Genomic DNA, 15,716 nt, shown 5'->3' with positions numbered 1-15,716 from the left:
TTTTATATTTATACTAAATTTTTAAATAAGATAAATGATCAATCGTTTTAACCAAAAAATTAAATATCCTATATTATAAAACAGAGGTAACAGAAGCTACATGGCCCATGCAATGCAACAACTTTACGTATACTTTACGTATATGTGTGAAAACCTACGTATAATTATAGCTACCTAATCACTCAAATGCAGTGACAGCGTGCATTTCGATGCATGATCACTTGAACCAGCTCTAGTTAGCATCTATATATATGCATATGGATGTTTACGTGTACCCTCTGTTCCATATTATCTCTCTATTACATATTATAAGATTTTTTGGGTTTATTTATATTTATCTATATATCAATGTATATGTTTTATATATGTGTTTAGATTCATTACCATACGTATAGATACGTATAAATCTAGACAAATTTAAAAAAATCTTATAATATGAAACGGAAAGAATAATAAGCAAAAATTGCATGATCACACATCTTTGTCATGCAGGGCCTGATGATCTTTATAATTTTAACTTTGTGCTTGCATGAGCCTTTTGCCTTGAAAAGGTGAGTAGTTCCTGCATGGTGACCAAAGCCAACAAATGCCAGTATGTTCACTAACAAATTGACAGGATCAAACTGACCAAGGTAAAAAGAAAGATAATGGAGTTTAATGCCATCAGATGTCACCAGTCAAGCTCCTTGCCAAAAGTCATTGATTGCATTGCATTAGAATCGAAAAAACTAGTGTGCTGAACTACATATGGCAGCAGGGACCCGCGACCCGATGGGTATTTACTCCATTAGGGTATAGGTATGAGCTAAATATATTATCCGTGGGTAAATAATTGGGCAAATACTCTCACCCGATGGGTACGCGGGTATGAAAACGTTCTTATGATCCCCATACCCATTTACCCATGGGTAATAAATACCCACAAGTTTAAATGCATGTCATGGTCTAATATCAAATTAGTCTAGCCTAATTAACCAAAACCATAGGTATTTAAACCATCCATACATTTTTCACCACACTATATGAATGTGTGATGTCCTAAGCACGCAGCGTCTATGTAATATACTATATGAAAACCGTGGTATTTAGATTGTTTTAAACTTTTACGGGTATATGGGTGACCTGACGGGTAAGGTTTACCCAAGCAGGTATGGGTATGAGGAAGTTTTCTTACCCGTGACAGGTATGGGTATTTTAATGGTATGAAATTTTACTAGTGGGTACGGGTATGAGATAGCAATACCTGATGGCTATTTACCCATTGGCATCCCTATGCTGAACTAGCCAGTTAGCATCACTTAAACACATCTTTTATATAGTTTGCCTAAAAGAAATAATATACCAGCTGCAGCCTGCGTGCAGCAGAGAACCATTAGGCTAATCTTAATGATGTTTCATAGGGTGTCAGTGCATATTAAATAGAATGTCACATCAGTAAAATTGCTGACTTGGCAGGCTGAAATTTATTCGATCCTTTCTGTACCCCTAAAATTTATTTGATCATTTCTATACCCCTCAAATTTTAACTTGATCCTTTCCATACCCCTGCCGTTAGATTTTCTTTTATTTCATTGTTAAGTCTGCGACAAATGACTTCAATGCCCTCGGTAATTTAGGTTTGAATATATATAAACTTAAAAAATGATTGAATTTTTTATTTGAGTGCATAGTATGTGCATTTTAGTAACTAATGAGACAAACATAATTAGTGCAGAAAATTTTAACATAAATTTTAAAATAAAATAATATAATAAATTGATTTTTATTTGAAATTTAATATGACAATATATTTTTTATCGGGGACTCTCCTAAAAAATATCGTGAACATTGGTAGTCCTATCTTTATATGAACACTCCTTATTTTTATGAATTTTTAAAAACAAAATAAACACATATTTTTTATTTTACTATCTATAAATATTTTTTTCATAAATAATGTACCACATAGCAAATTCATAACTACCAATAGTCTCATGGGATAAACTTTTACATTTTTAATAATTTAATTCATAAATTTATATGTTTATCTAAAGGATAAAATGGTCAATTTTATAGAAATTAGACGGTCAACTGATGGGAGGGGTATGCAAGAGATAAAAACAAATTTTAGAGGTATAAAAAAAGTAAGCAAAATTCGGGGGCATAGAAGGTGTTCCCAAAAGTTGAGTTGCATACAAGGGATTATCCCATGTATATGCATATGCACGCATACATGTAATAAGCAAAAATTGCATGATCACACAGCTATGCCATGCAGGGCCTTATCTTAATTTATAATTTTAACTATATGCTTGCATGAGCCTTTTACCTTGAAAAGGTGAGTAGTTCATGCATGGTGACCAAAGCCAACAAATGCCAGTGTGTTCACTAACAAATTGACAGGATCAAACTGATCAAGGTAAAAAGGAAAGATAATGGAGTTTAATGCCATCAGATGTCACCAGTCTAGCTCCTTGGTAAATAAAGTCATTGATTGCATTGCATTGGAATCACACAAAAACTAGTGTGCTAAACTAGCCAGTTAGCATCACCTAAACACATTTTTTATATAGTTTGCCCAAAAGAAATAATATACCTGCATGCATGCATCAGAGAACCATTAGCTATCAAGTAATCTAACATACATAATCAAGTCTAAATAAATGTTAATCACAAACCATATATACTCAATGGGTGCCCCCCTTTACATATATATATTATTTACAAAGCTTATCATCTATCTCTATATCTCTCTGATGAAGCAAAGCACTAGCTACGTACCTAGCCAACCAAGTTAAACGCAGCAATCCTTGACCTATGAAAAGGAAACATGACAACATTAATTAATTAACAACTATGCATATATAATGTGACGGCCGTGCGTGTACTTAATAAATTAGATAAAGCAAAGAAGGGAGAGAAAATAAATAATGGTTTGCAGCTCTGACCACCCATGTGTGGACGCAGAGTTTGGCATGTCGCACGCTAAAATGTCTGCTGATGTGTTGCATATATCTACATGCATGTCGCATTTATTCTGTTATAACTTGTGTGATAACGGAACTGCATGTACATATAATTAAGTACTACTACAAATAAATTAGTTGCATGTAGCGACAGGGCAAATTCAGAGGACGTGTCGAATCAAAATTATTCTTTTAAAATATCTTTACTACTATAAAAACATCCATTAATGCTGTCACCACCACATATTCCCATTGCATTTTTACAATTTATCCCCTTAACTTCGTCAATCAAATCTAGATTCACGTCCACATAAAATCAAATTGATATGGATATTTCCTATATAAAATATGGTCACATATTTCATGAAAAATATTTTTTATTTATTTTAGGAATAACATAATATGTCTTATCCTTTGTAAAGCACAGGCATTCAGCTAATATCGTATAACATTCTTTCTTTTCGCTTCTGTTTATGCTTATAAGCCTAAATTTAATTTTCAACCTTAAATTTGAAGTTGATTTTAGATGTTTTTTCATGGTAGTTTAGTTTTTCACTTTTGGCTTTTAGTACTAAGAACAAATATTTAAAAGTTTTATTCATATTTTCTATTTACGAATATTCCGTTTGACATTTTCCATAAAAAATGACAAATAATCACTCCCAGCTAATTTAAGAGGTGCTGCATGGCCTTGCTTCGCTAGCTCTTTCTGGTCGGTGAATTAATTGAACTTAGTTCATTGTTCCCTCAGAAAGATTCTATTTTGTTCCTCCGTTCATTTGTCTTTAATTCAAATACTTTATTTTGAGAGCAATTAATGTATTATGGTTTATAAAATAAGGATCAAATGAACTAGACCATGTAAAAGAACATTGTAGGCCTTTTAGCACTGTAAATTATTACCACTTGATTCATTAAGTAGTTTATAATGGCCATGATAGACTTAATGTGGTGGCTTCCTTGTTCGACACAAATCAACATCAGCAGAAGAGATCAAGTTTCTGGCAATTTTATCAGAGATTAAAGGCAGAAAGGAAGAACAGATACATATGTGGGCCTTGGGCTGATATCACGTACCAGAAGCCCAAGAAATTAAGCCTATCATCCCTTGTGGGCCCAACTGGACTTATATCATTTTCAGATTCAGATGAAAAATTCCCAATATTTTCGGCCCACAATTTTTGTGTGCATGCGTTGAGAAGGAACCGTTGAAAATAAGAGAGGGAGGTAATCTGCTCTATCCATCACACAGCTCGATCTGGCCCATTCGCTGTTCTTATGACATTTCCGTCAACCCATTAATTACCCCTTTTTTTTTTCTTTCCTTCTTTATTCTGTCACCACTGTTTCTTGTACAATTCGCACTTCAGTTTACTCATATAAGCATATCTATGCCAAAAAAAAATAGTGAATTTTAGGGATGTGGAAGGTCGGAAATATAGAGAAGTTTCTTGAAGGGTTTAGAAAATATTTGTCAATCAACACTGGTCATGGTCATCTTTTTGCCAGTGATATGAAAGTAAAGACTGAAAAATAAAACACGTTGAAAAACCTAAAATCAATTAAAATTTAAGTTTTAGATAAATAAAAACAAAAAAATGGGATAAGATGTCCGTAGTGAAAATCCGATTGTCCATATTTGGTTGGTGACGACTTTCTAAGATGTCCGGAGTGAAAATCCGATTTCCATATTTGGTTGGTGACGTGGCGCATTAATTTTGCGCGCAAAATTTACCTAAAACTTTATCTCTGTCTAAAAGATTAGCGAATTTAGGTTAACAAAATCCGTCAGTACAGACCGGCTCAAGGCCCAAGAAGATAGGTTCGGTAAAGAAAAAAAAAAAGGAACTTTCGTGGCGGCACTTTTCGAGGTGCAAACTAGAAAGCGTTGGTAAAATCAAGAGTTCTAACCATGGAAGTGAATTGAATATATTGTATTATGTATTTATGTATTCCAATTCTGGTCCCACACTCGCATTACTCTTTCAACGGTTAGTTTTCAGCCTCAGGCCCTATTTTCAGCCTTAGTCCCTCCATTTTAATTCTTATTAATTCTTTTTTAGTCCATAAAATCTTAAACAGGAAGGACTAAAAAGTCTCTATTTAAGATGCTAAAAAAAGTCCCTAAATAAAGTGCTTATTTGAAACTAAAGGTACTAAAAGTCAGCCGGTCCCACCCAACCACTCGAAAGAGAAGATTTCGAGTGAAGAGATCATGTTAAAAAGTCCCTACTTTAATTTCTCATTAATCGTCCTTTAGTCTCTTGAACCAAACAGTACAGATTAAAGTAGAGACTAAAATTTAGTCCAAACAGGGTCTCAGATTGTCAAATTGCACAATATATTGAATTGCATTATTGCTATTGCATACTGTTGTACAAGAAATATTCTCTCTGTTTTTCATAAATATGCAATGAAAAGATATGATGGACTTTTTTATACCCATGAGAAAGCATATACCCGAATTTGCTTTATTAAATCTAGTATTTAATATATTTTTAGTATATTTATTTTGTGTTGAGAGTGTTAATTTTTCTATAAATTTGATTAAAATTAAAAGATATTTGATTTAGAATAAAACCAAAGTGACTTATAATGTAAAATTTATAATATTTTTTTGTGACAGTCTTGCTGATCTGGCATGCATATTAAATTAATCCTATTCTTTCTAGCTCGAGAAGAAAGACAAAAGTAACATTGTACATAAATATGTATATCAGCATACGTGTATTCCAGTAGTTTGATTCTTCGAGTTGGTGTAGAACTCTAGATATTATCACTGTATATATATAGCATTTAGTCTTTATTATATTTCACATCTTAAATCTATGGAAGGAAGGATCCAGGCATAAAATCCACATGCATATAAGTGATATTCAAATTCAGATTCAAACCAATCTAATTTGTTTATAAAATTTACAAATCAGAATCGTCTCGTCGTGGGATCGATTCTGATCTGCATATACCAGATCATTTTGCACGGATGTCTGAACATTAAATTAGTTGATCTGGCAACGAAGATCAAGGAGCCTCAAGCAAAGAAATCGCCTGCATATGAACCTACGTGTATATTATAGAGCGGACGCTGATTGATCATTAACTGAAAAGGTTTCTACATGGTGACAGTTAATTAAATATTTCCTTCGTTTTAAAAAATAACTGTCAGCTTTGACCATCAGTGTTTCAACTTTGACCATTAATTACTCTTACATAATTAGATTACGATGTACTTAGTGTTTATACTTAAGATGTCATGCACTTTGATAAGTGTCTTATTTCATATATATTTGCATTTAGAAAAATACAAACGGTCAAAGTTTAAAACAAATAGTGTTCGATTAAAGCAAAGTGAGTAATTAGCAGACTTAATTGTACCACGGCCATAGTTCCGTCCACCAACAACCAAAAGATAATAGATAATTTACGGATAAAACTTGATATTAGCAATTTAAAAATAAATATTAAAAAAAGCTAAGATGGGAAATCCTCAAAATAAACTTAAAATATTAAATTCTATAATTCAAATATAGCATATATACGATAGATATGTATGATGGGCTTGTTTGGGGATCGAGCTTCTATGAGCTACAACTTATAGTATGTTTAGTTACCCTAATAATCATGATATTGAGAATTTGTAGTTATAGCATATGAAATATAAACTAGAATCAAGAAGATGAAAAACTCATCTTTTCATATTATCATCAGCCAGCTTCTGACTAGTTGCTCATCAGAATCTCGAGCACTCTAAATTAATAGAGTCATTATTATGTTTACCAACCATAAAACACACTCAAAGGTGCTTAAAAACCATGGAAAAATTTGGATATGTAGAACGTGATCACTTGTGTCACCATATAAGGTTTTCAATTTAGAATTATATGTATGCACCAAAAAAAAAAGAAATTCATGCCCAACTAAATTATTTGCAAAACGGTTTGTCTTTTCACAGCTTGATCAGTGTGTGTATCGAAAAACTTTAAGTTGAATTCAAGTGTATATATATTTGAGTTCACATTATTATTGTTCGGCACATATATCTCTCAGTTTTTCTCCCCTCTCTTAATTTTTGTGCATATTTGAGTGCAATTTGGTACGACAGTAGGTGAGTACAGCAATCTCCAGTTCGTATCGAGTGATCATTAATTGTTTCATACGAATTAACCCCTAAAATTTTAAAGATTATATAGTCTCCTTGGGACACAATATTTTACACTTACTAAAGTTACCACTCGAAGCTACCTCTTGGGAATGGATATAGGAAATCTAGACGGGAAGGGGAGGAAGATGACGATCAACGTAACAGGTTAAAAACGTCCCATTTGTATTATTTTCATGGTAATTCATGAAAAAAAAACTAGATATGATTACAAAATACAGAAAAATCAGAAATAATTAATTATTGTGATAGGTACATGAAAAACACAAGAGTTAGATAAGAGAAAAATGTTCAAAGGGAATGGATTACAGGCTGATTTTACTCCAAAATCTTCATGCAATTGCATGGAGGTATGGAGGTATTCCAAAGAAATATCATAGAATTCAACTATGTGCAATCATTTATTCCAAGACAAAATTTTGCTATAGTACGTACATGGTTGATTTGTGGCATTTGCCGTAGGTCATTCTAAACATGGCTTTGCTATAAGACACTCCGGTTTAGTGGCAATTTACCAAAACACGCTATGACTATTATTTATCAATTTTAGTTCGTTTGGATGGAAGTTTGAAAAGGATTTTCACCCCATGCCAAGTTCCATGAAAGGGTACCGTACATCAAAAATGAAATTTCACATTATTTTTCCTCATAAGGATATATTTCTCTAAAAAAATTGATCATTAAATTCACAAAAGTAATTAATTGGACCAAAAATTTGTTCAAAATCTGGTTTTAAAATTTGTTGATTTCTAAAATTTACCATGGGTTTTAATCAAACAAAATTTATTTAAATTCAGCCAAAAATTCCTAAAGGATTCAAATTTTGTATATCTCCTTTCTTCCAGTGAAGGCAAAAATGATATATGTTGTATGTTTAATATTACATGGCTGGATTTGCATGGGATATGTTGTAAATGCTGTAGTACTGTAAATGGATGCATATGCACACACACAACAAGTAACAAGGATAAGTGTCTCCATGTGTAACCAGGATTATAACCCCTGATGTCACCTATGATTTTGCCACCTGATTGTTAGTATCTCAAAGAGGCTAGCTAAATCTTACCGCCAAATGGTCTTATGGCCAGCTAGCAGAAAAATTGACTAGCCAAATCCTACCCTCTATAGGTTATATTTTTATGTAGATCCTAGTAGTAATTAACTGAGTGAAAGTGAAGGTTGGCTTAGTTAGTTTGACTAGCCAAACTTGGGGTACATTCCGGAGAAGTGCTGGGAACCCTTCTTCCTAGAATGAAAAAGGGGATAACACGTTATCATATAATTAATTAAGTATTAGATATGAAAAATATAAAAATGAATTAATGTAATTTTTAAAAGAACTTTTCTATTTTTTTTAATATCTTTTAGCAATTTAGAAAATATACGTGCATATTAAAGATGGAATAGGGTGGAGCGGAGCACAATTAGCTAGCTAGCCAGTCCATTTGGCTTGGCTAGTAGAATGGCTAGCTGAGCCAAATAAGTAGTATATTATATGTGTGCTTTTTTCTAGACTAACCAAAGTCTGCGATGCCTAGGATGGTGGCTAATCTCTTATTGCTTTTTCAATGATCTTGCCAAATACCGCTCTCCAGATAGCCATATGACAAACTTGCCAAAATGTTTACTCTTTAAATTGTCATATATGTACTTCAATGGTACCTCTCTATTCCATTCTCCAAATTGCATGTACTTCACATACTAGTGTTTACCACATACTCTCAGCCTCCCTGTGACCGCCTAGAGCTTTAGACAGAGAGTGGCACTCGAAACAAAACTTGTCATGGAGATGAAGCTCTGGATGGAGGCAAGAGCATAAACAATGGTAGTGACGTTGTTGGGCTTACAAGCATATTTAGATGGCATCACTGTTGGCCTTGGGAGAAGATCGAGGCAGTGGCGACCAAGCTGCTAACGACGGATGACACTGGTAGGATCGTGAGGCAGCACTATCCCATGCACCACTAATGGCCTTCCACAGACAAGCTGATAGCAAATTAGGGCAGTTAAGCTACTGCTGACGATGATGGAAATCAACGTGGGGGGAGGAGAACAAGGATTGGTGGAGGATCCGCGGTGGCGCTGATTCACGCAGATGACAACAACACTTAATTAGGTAGTGACAGGAGGTGAACGAAGCGATGGACCTCGATCGATTGGTGTTGGCCCTGGGTCGCGTTGTTCGATGGCCTTTTGCTATCTCGGCAAGGAGGGGATAGTTGATAGGTTATGGCTATAAGTTGGAAGCCTACAACAGAGACACACATGGCCATGCATTGAAGGAGATGTGTGTCTACTCTCACCAGCGGAGGTGGAGACAACAATAGGTTGGTGGACAGCGACAGAGGAAAGAATGCAAGCTATGCAGTACAAGAGATAGTGACGGCGAGGAGAGAGATAGTGGTGGCCCCACCCTTTAGTCAATCTTGGCTAGAGTTTGACCAGCCATTTGTTTGGCAAGTCTCTTGGAGTCAATTTTTTTTTGTCTAGAATTACCAAATTTGGTTTGGAGAGTGAGACCAAGAGTTTGTTTGAGAATGCTTAGTGATGCTTGCGATGAGGACTCTCTAGAATACATATAGGGTACACGAGATGTAATTAAGAAGGCATTGTCATCATCGTAGAAATCTTAAGTCAAAACTACAATAATTAAAGCATTGCGTGCAAAAGATGCAGATTAATGGTACATACGTACGTACTACAACATGTCATTGGGCGGGTGACTAGCCATTGTGCTCGTCACCACTGCCGGCCATTCTCAACACCTAAAGCATCCCTGCAAGAATACGTCTACGAAGCAGCAGAAACGCACCCACTCATCTCTCAGTACAACGGAGTTTTAAAATACGCCTTGCAGTAGCGAAAACGGTAACCGCCCCGACGCGATGACGTCAGCGGAGAGTTAGAGCTGCTTCAAAACACAGAGCCCCTCCTCCGGCTCCGGCGACGGCGACGGCGGGCGGCTAGAACTGGCCACCGGTGAAGGTCTGGCCGAAGGACCAGCCGGAGGGCGCGACGTTGTCGCAGGTGACGGTCCGGCCGTCGCTGGCGGTGACCTTGAAGGAGAGGGGCTGGCCGTCGAGGTTGGCGCCGTTCTGCCAGTTGGCGCCCCAGTTGTGGCTCATGGCCTGCCACCCGGACAGCGAGCCCTTGATGGACACCGCCGTGACGTCGCCGGCGCCGCCGACGTTGCTGACGAGCACCAGGTTGAAGTAGGAGTGGCCGGTGACGGTGAACCGGATGCCGCCCTGCTTGGCGCACGCCACGCGCCGGTACTGCACGGGCACCACGCCGGCGCGGGACTGCGCGATCTTGGTGAACGCCGGCTCGGCCATGTCGAAGTGCGCGTGCGGCGGGTTGCACCACCCGCCGTCGTCGCCGGAGAGCGCGTAGTTGGGCGGGCACAGGTTGGTCGCCGTCACCGCCACCGTGGCCCCCGCCACGCAGCTCCCGCCGCCGGCGCACCGGACCTCGAAGCACGCGCCGCAGCTCTGCCCGTTGTTGAACAGCGCCGTGCTCAGCGCCGCCGTGTTCGTCCCGTACCCGGCGCTGTACAGGTTGCCGTACCCGCACGCTCCCCCCATCGTCCCCGACGCGTCGCTGCCGCCGTAGAACGTGGCGCGCCCGCTGCTCCAGTCGGAGTCGCCGCCGGCAGCGACCTCCACGACCGCCATCGCCGCCACCACGGCAACAGCTAGCAACCCTAGCAGCTCCATCCTGAAACACAAATGCAACGACACCATATCACCATTAATTGCAACCAGTGCAACATAATTACCATACTAGAGTAGTAGTAATTAGCTAGAGATTAAAGCAAACTAATGAACCTACCTGCTAATGGCAGCACTAGCTAGGGCGTTTGCTGCTAATTAGCTCTGAAAATTTGATTGGGAGCTGGACTGGATGGATGGTATTAGCAGCTGACGAAGCTGAAGCTGTATATATAGCCGTACGTCGTCGGGATGCGCCGCTGCATCGGAAATCGTGCTGACGAAACTGACGATCATCAAGTGCTACGTGTACGAACGAATCTTGTTTTTTTTTTCTTTTCCCTCTCCCTAACGAAAAATTAACTTTCGTCAGGGTTAATTGTTTGTTTTTACGTTAATAAATAATGATGCATGTTGGTATTGGTTAAACTCGAAGACACAGTCGGCCGGGCCCACCTGTCGGCGTCATGGGATTTGGCGGGAAGGTGTGGTAACATGGCAAATGGGCCAGTTGATCGGAGCTAGCTGCGACAGGGCCTTGACTTTAACATTAATCAAGGAGAGGTTAATGGCTAAAAAGTTGATGAGTTTTACTTACTTTGGCCATATGGGGCTCCGGTTCCTAAGCTTCACTTTGACTTCCAAACTCGCTTCGATTTGAAGGCAGTGTCTCTCATGCGGAAGTTAATCTCGCTCGCCACGAGGTCACCGGTCAAATTTGTTACAACATGGTAATGTCGGCTGCCGGTAACAAAATGGCATGTCTGTGAGGTGATTAAGCAAGTTGAAATATGAATTCTAAGTGAGTGGTACTCCCAAAATAAAACACCACTTTGGAGCACTACTGCTCCTCCTAATTAACCCACCTCTTTTAGGGACGATTGTTTGGCTTATTCAAGAAAAAAAAAATCAAACATCATATTTTTAAATAAAAATTAATTTAGAACAAAAAATTTATATGCGTGTTCTTACCAGTCTAAAAGCTTAGGCTAGAAAAAAAACTTCGATGGAAAAACCCTATAATTAAATCCAAATTTAAGATTAAAAATTCGAATTTTAGCTTATAAGTATATGGTTGCATAATCAACTCTCATTAGTCATTAGTAAGTATATCGGTCATATTGCTCCTCTCATAAAGTGTTTATTTGTTTTGGAACAAAGGTGGTATATACTCCACAGTTAATAGGACCAAAATGGAGACCTTAGCTTGCAACTATAGCAAAAGATAATGACACATTAACACTGATTCATACTTTTGTACTACAAAGAAGTGGAGTAGCTAATTAAAACTGGAATAGATATGGTAGGTACACGTTCATACTTTTGTACTACAAGGAAAAACTGCCTCTGTCATAAAATAAATTTGAATCTGGACAAGTTTATGCATATACATATATAAAAATGAGCTCTTTTTAGGAAGGAGGTAAATAAAACTGGAATAGTTATGCATGGTAGGTACAGATAATAGCTGAAAGATTCTGAGCTTTTGATGCATTTTCATGGAAGGTTCGAGCACACACTCTTTGATGAGTTAAGTAGCATCCTGGAAACACCTGTTTGATATAATAGTATCCTGTTATATACAAAAGAAAGATCCACTATTTGCTTACAGTAAACTAGTTGCGTTAGTTGGATTCAGTCATGAGCGTTCACTATCAGGTTATCAGCAGTAGCCAGCCAGCTGATAAGAGCCATACCTAGCTAGTTGCTATTTTTATCTGTTTAATGTTTGAGCAACTCTTCGGTATATTTTATTACTTGTAGTATTATACTACCAGTAGACCAGTAGAAAAACGAAATTTTCATACTTTGTTAATTATTTGATTAGCATTATTTTGTAATTTTGTTTTTTTCAATAAAGATCACAATAAAAAGGATGATATTGCCCCTTCAAATTTCTACTACACCTAATATTGTTGGTAGTATAATTTAATTACAGTCGTCCGATAAAAATAGATCAACGGTATAGATTATATTCTACTATCGGTAAAATGGACCGGAGTCAGTCCCTTAATGTTTATACATTTACAGCAATTTTCTGTTAACCCATCCTCAAAAGGGCAAAAACTTAGCTAAACAATCAGGATGGGGTCAAAATAATAATAACAAACAAGTACACGGAGTTCACGCCAGGAAGCTGTTATTCTAAGGGCGCCGAATCAGTGTGCAAGAACCAAGAACACACTTGTTTAGTGGTTCCAAAATTGAAAGTAATTAAAAAAAATAACACTTGTTTAGCGATACGGCACAGCATGCGAGATGTGGATCAGATGCTCCAGCACATGGGGCACAGGCTCCTCCTCATTTGACTCTAGATAGATTTAAGCTAGGGAGAACTCAGTTAGATTTGAAATTTTATGGAGTTTAATAAAGTTTCGTCAGGTAAACTCTCCTCAGATGAAAGCATGTGGATAGCTGCCTAGGCTACCTTCTGGAGCCACAAGGGATTGTGAGACATGAAAATGTATTTATTCTCTCTTTTTTATTGTACTATTATATATGAAGAGATTAAGTTTGCTAGATGCAAATATTGTCAGCTCTATATATATATGAAGTAGAGGTTTTACATCAAACAGTTGTAAAGTTAATTATTATAATGGTTGGTACATTAAAATAGCTCAAGTTGATACTGAGACTCACCTAAAAACTTAAACAAACACTAGTTAGAGCTAGCAAATTGATGCTATGCCACAGGACTCTTCAGATTTGGCTCTCTGACAGCCTGAGTAGTGTTATGAGCCGATCACATGCCCAGCAAAGATCACACGTGCAGCACCCGCAAATAACGGCTAAGTTAGAAAGAAAGTACTATGCAGAGAGTTTTGTAATCACCCTGCTTAACTGTTCGTAGACCATCTGTTTTAGCCAGGACTGTCAAAGTATCTGGCTAATCTGGGGTTCAAACAGCTACTGGAAGCCCAACTGAATTTTTGTTTTGCCCCTTGCAGTCAGCAGTGAAGTGATTATTGTTATCCATAACGAAAAGATGTACATGTTTAATATTTGTGTAAACAGAAAGAGGTGAGTCATATATATACCAAAAATAATGAACAGTAGTTAACTAGATGGATGGTGAGAAATCTAGGAATATAGCATCTAATTAACCTGGATCGCCTCATATTGGGAACATGAACTTGAAGCACTGGCTTCCTGAGATAAATGCTATCACAGCTCACGAGGTCTGGGCAAAATGCAGGATGAAACCATAGTATTAAATTTGCATTATATCTCCAATGATGTGCCAAGTTTATCTCTAAGATTGATGACATCTGCTTTCAGTTCCAACCAGCTGTCAGGCTGGAGAGACCATTTCGACACTCCCAAATTTTGATGGTCATGTCCAGCATATCACCATAACCACATTTTTGCAGCTATGAAACAATGCATCATATATGCTAGCTGCAGCAGGCTGAACTAGTGGGCTTCCAATCGTCAACTATCTCAGCTCCATGAGTGACTGAACGGTGGAATGAAAATTTCCACAAAAGTTAAAACTTTCAGACAAAATAACTCTACCCCTAATGTGGTCAAGTTCAATTCCTTCCATAGACATTTCTTTCTGCTAAAAACTGATAGCCTGTTCAGGATAAATCTCCTAATCTTGTCACGCATGCAGTTAAAATATGATCGCTTCCATACCTTATTTTTCCATGTCAGCGAGAAGGCCCTTTTCAGTTTCAATCTCATCTAACTTACAGTATCATCCATCGATCCATCAATGTGTTATAAGTAAAAATGTCAAGCAAGGAGCCTTTTTTTTCCCCTGCATTTCATAGAAATGTTCGAGAGTTTGTTCCAAGCTATTATTAGAACGCTAATACGCAAACAATCTGTTCTTGCAATCTTGCTTCACCATTTGGCCGAACAGGTCGACTGCTGCTTAAAACGTTAAGCTCTGGTTAGGGTTTGGGCCCACAAAGGCCTTTGTTCAGATGGGCCACAAAGGCCTAAATTTAGGCCCATCAGAGAAATGGCGAAGTTCGATATTTTGGGCCTCTGTCATGCCATGTAGTCTAATTTGCCGGCAATTTTTTTTAGGCATTTAAGGGCTGTTTATAAAATCTGTTTCTACCGAAATCAGGTTTTTTTGTTCATCTTATTTTATGAACGTGGACTTTTCAAGTAAATGAATTGTTACTACTGTACCGGACAGCCTAACTTTTGACTGTCCAAATATTATATTCGGTCTGAATTAGTTGCTGCATTCGATGGTCCAAGTTTCTTCCGTCCAAATATCTACGGCCACAAGATACATCATTTTTTTTTCGAAATGAAAACTAATTAGTACCTTTTTTTTTGTACCGACATGTGAGAGTCTACAAAATGGAGCCGTGGCCTTGCAAACGAGAGCCATCTGCCGTACGATTAGGGCCTGCTTTTTGGCTGTCCAGCACTAACAACGTCTTCGATAAGGCATTCATCTCCGTCACACCAAAATTTGTACGGGAATCTTGGCTATGGTTGCTTCGATCGCAGATGATTAATGCCGGCAGGTTGAACGCAGAGATAAAATTAATACTCTCTCCGGTTTGATAATTCTTATTGTTTTAGACAATGACATATTCTTTTAAATCAATTTCTATTAAAGTATAAATACTAAATAAATAAATATTTACTTTTATCAAAATATTATTTATGACTCATCTATAGTTCTAGTGTTTTTGAACTAAATATTTTTAAAATATATCTACCTAAGATGTTTGAGTTTTTTACTTATAATATTTGACCATTTATCTTATTCAAAAAATTATAGAAATATTATTTATTTTGTTTGTGACTTACTTTATTATCAAAGAACTTTAAGCATAACTTTTTTAATTTTTTATATTTATACTAAATTTTTGAATAAGACGAATGGTCAAACGTTGCAACTATAAAAGTTAAACATCTTGCATTATGAAA

The 15,716-nt window shown here is 37.1% G+C and overlaps 1 protein-coding gene across 1 annotated transcript; it reads right to left on the bottom strand.

The window, feature by feature from the left end:
* Positions 1–10,012: 10,012 nt before the first annotated feature.
* LOC102709316 (expansin-A11) lies at positions 10,013–10,820 on the bottom strand. Its single transcript, XM_015839556.2, has one exon. It carries the CDS (start codon positions 10,818–10,820, stop codon positions 10,068–10,070), a length of 753 nt encoding a protein of 250 aa, XP_015695042.2. The 3' UTR covers positions 10,013–10,067.
* Positions 10,821–15,716: the final 4,896 nt, after the last annotated feature.

Source organism: Oryza brachyantha, chromosome 1, assembly GCF_000231095.2.
Source record: "Oryza brachyantha chromosome 1, ObraRS2, whole genome shotgun sequence".
NCBI classification, from domain to species: Eukaryota; Viridiplantae; Streptophyta; class Magnoliopsida; order Poales; family Poaceae; genus Oryza; species Oryza brachyantha.
Note: the sequence above shows the minus strand (reverse complement) of the source record. Positions and strands in the feature narration are given on the sequence as shown.

Excerpts from the sequence above, each read along its gene's own strand:
- LOC102709316 (XM_015839556.2), bottom strand. The coding sequence starts at position 10,820 with ATGGAGCTGCTAGGGTTGCTAGCTGTTGCCGTGGTGGCGGCGATGGCG.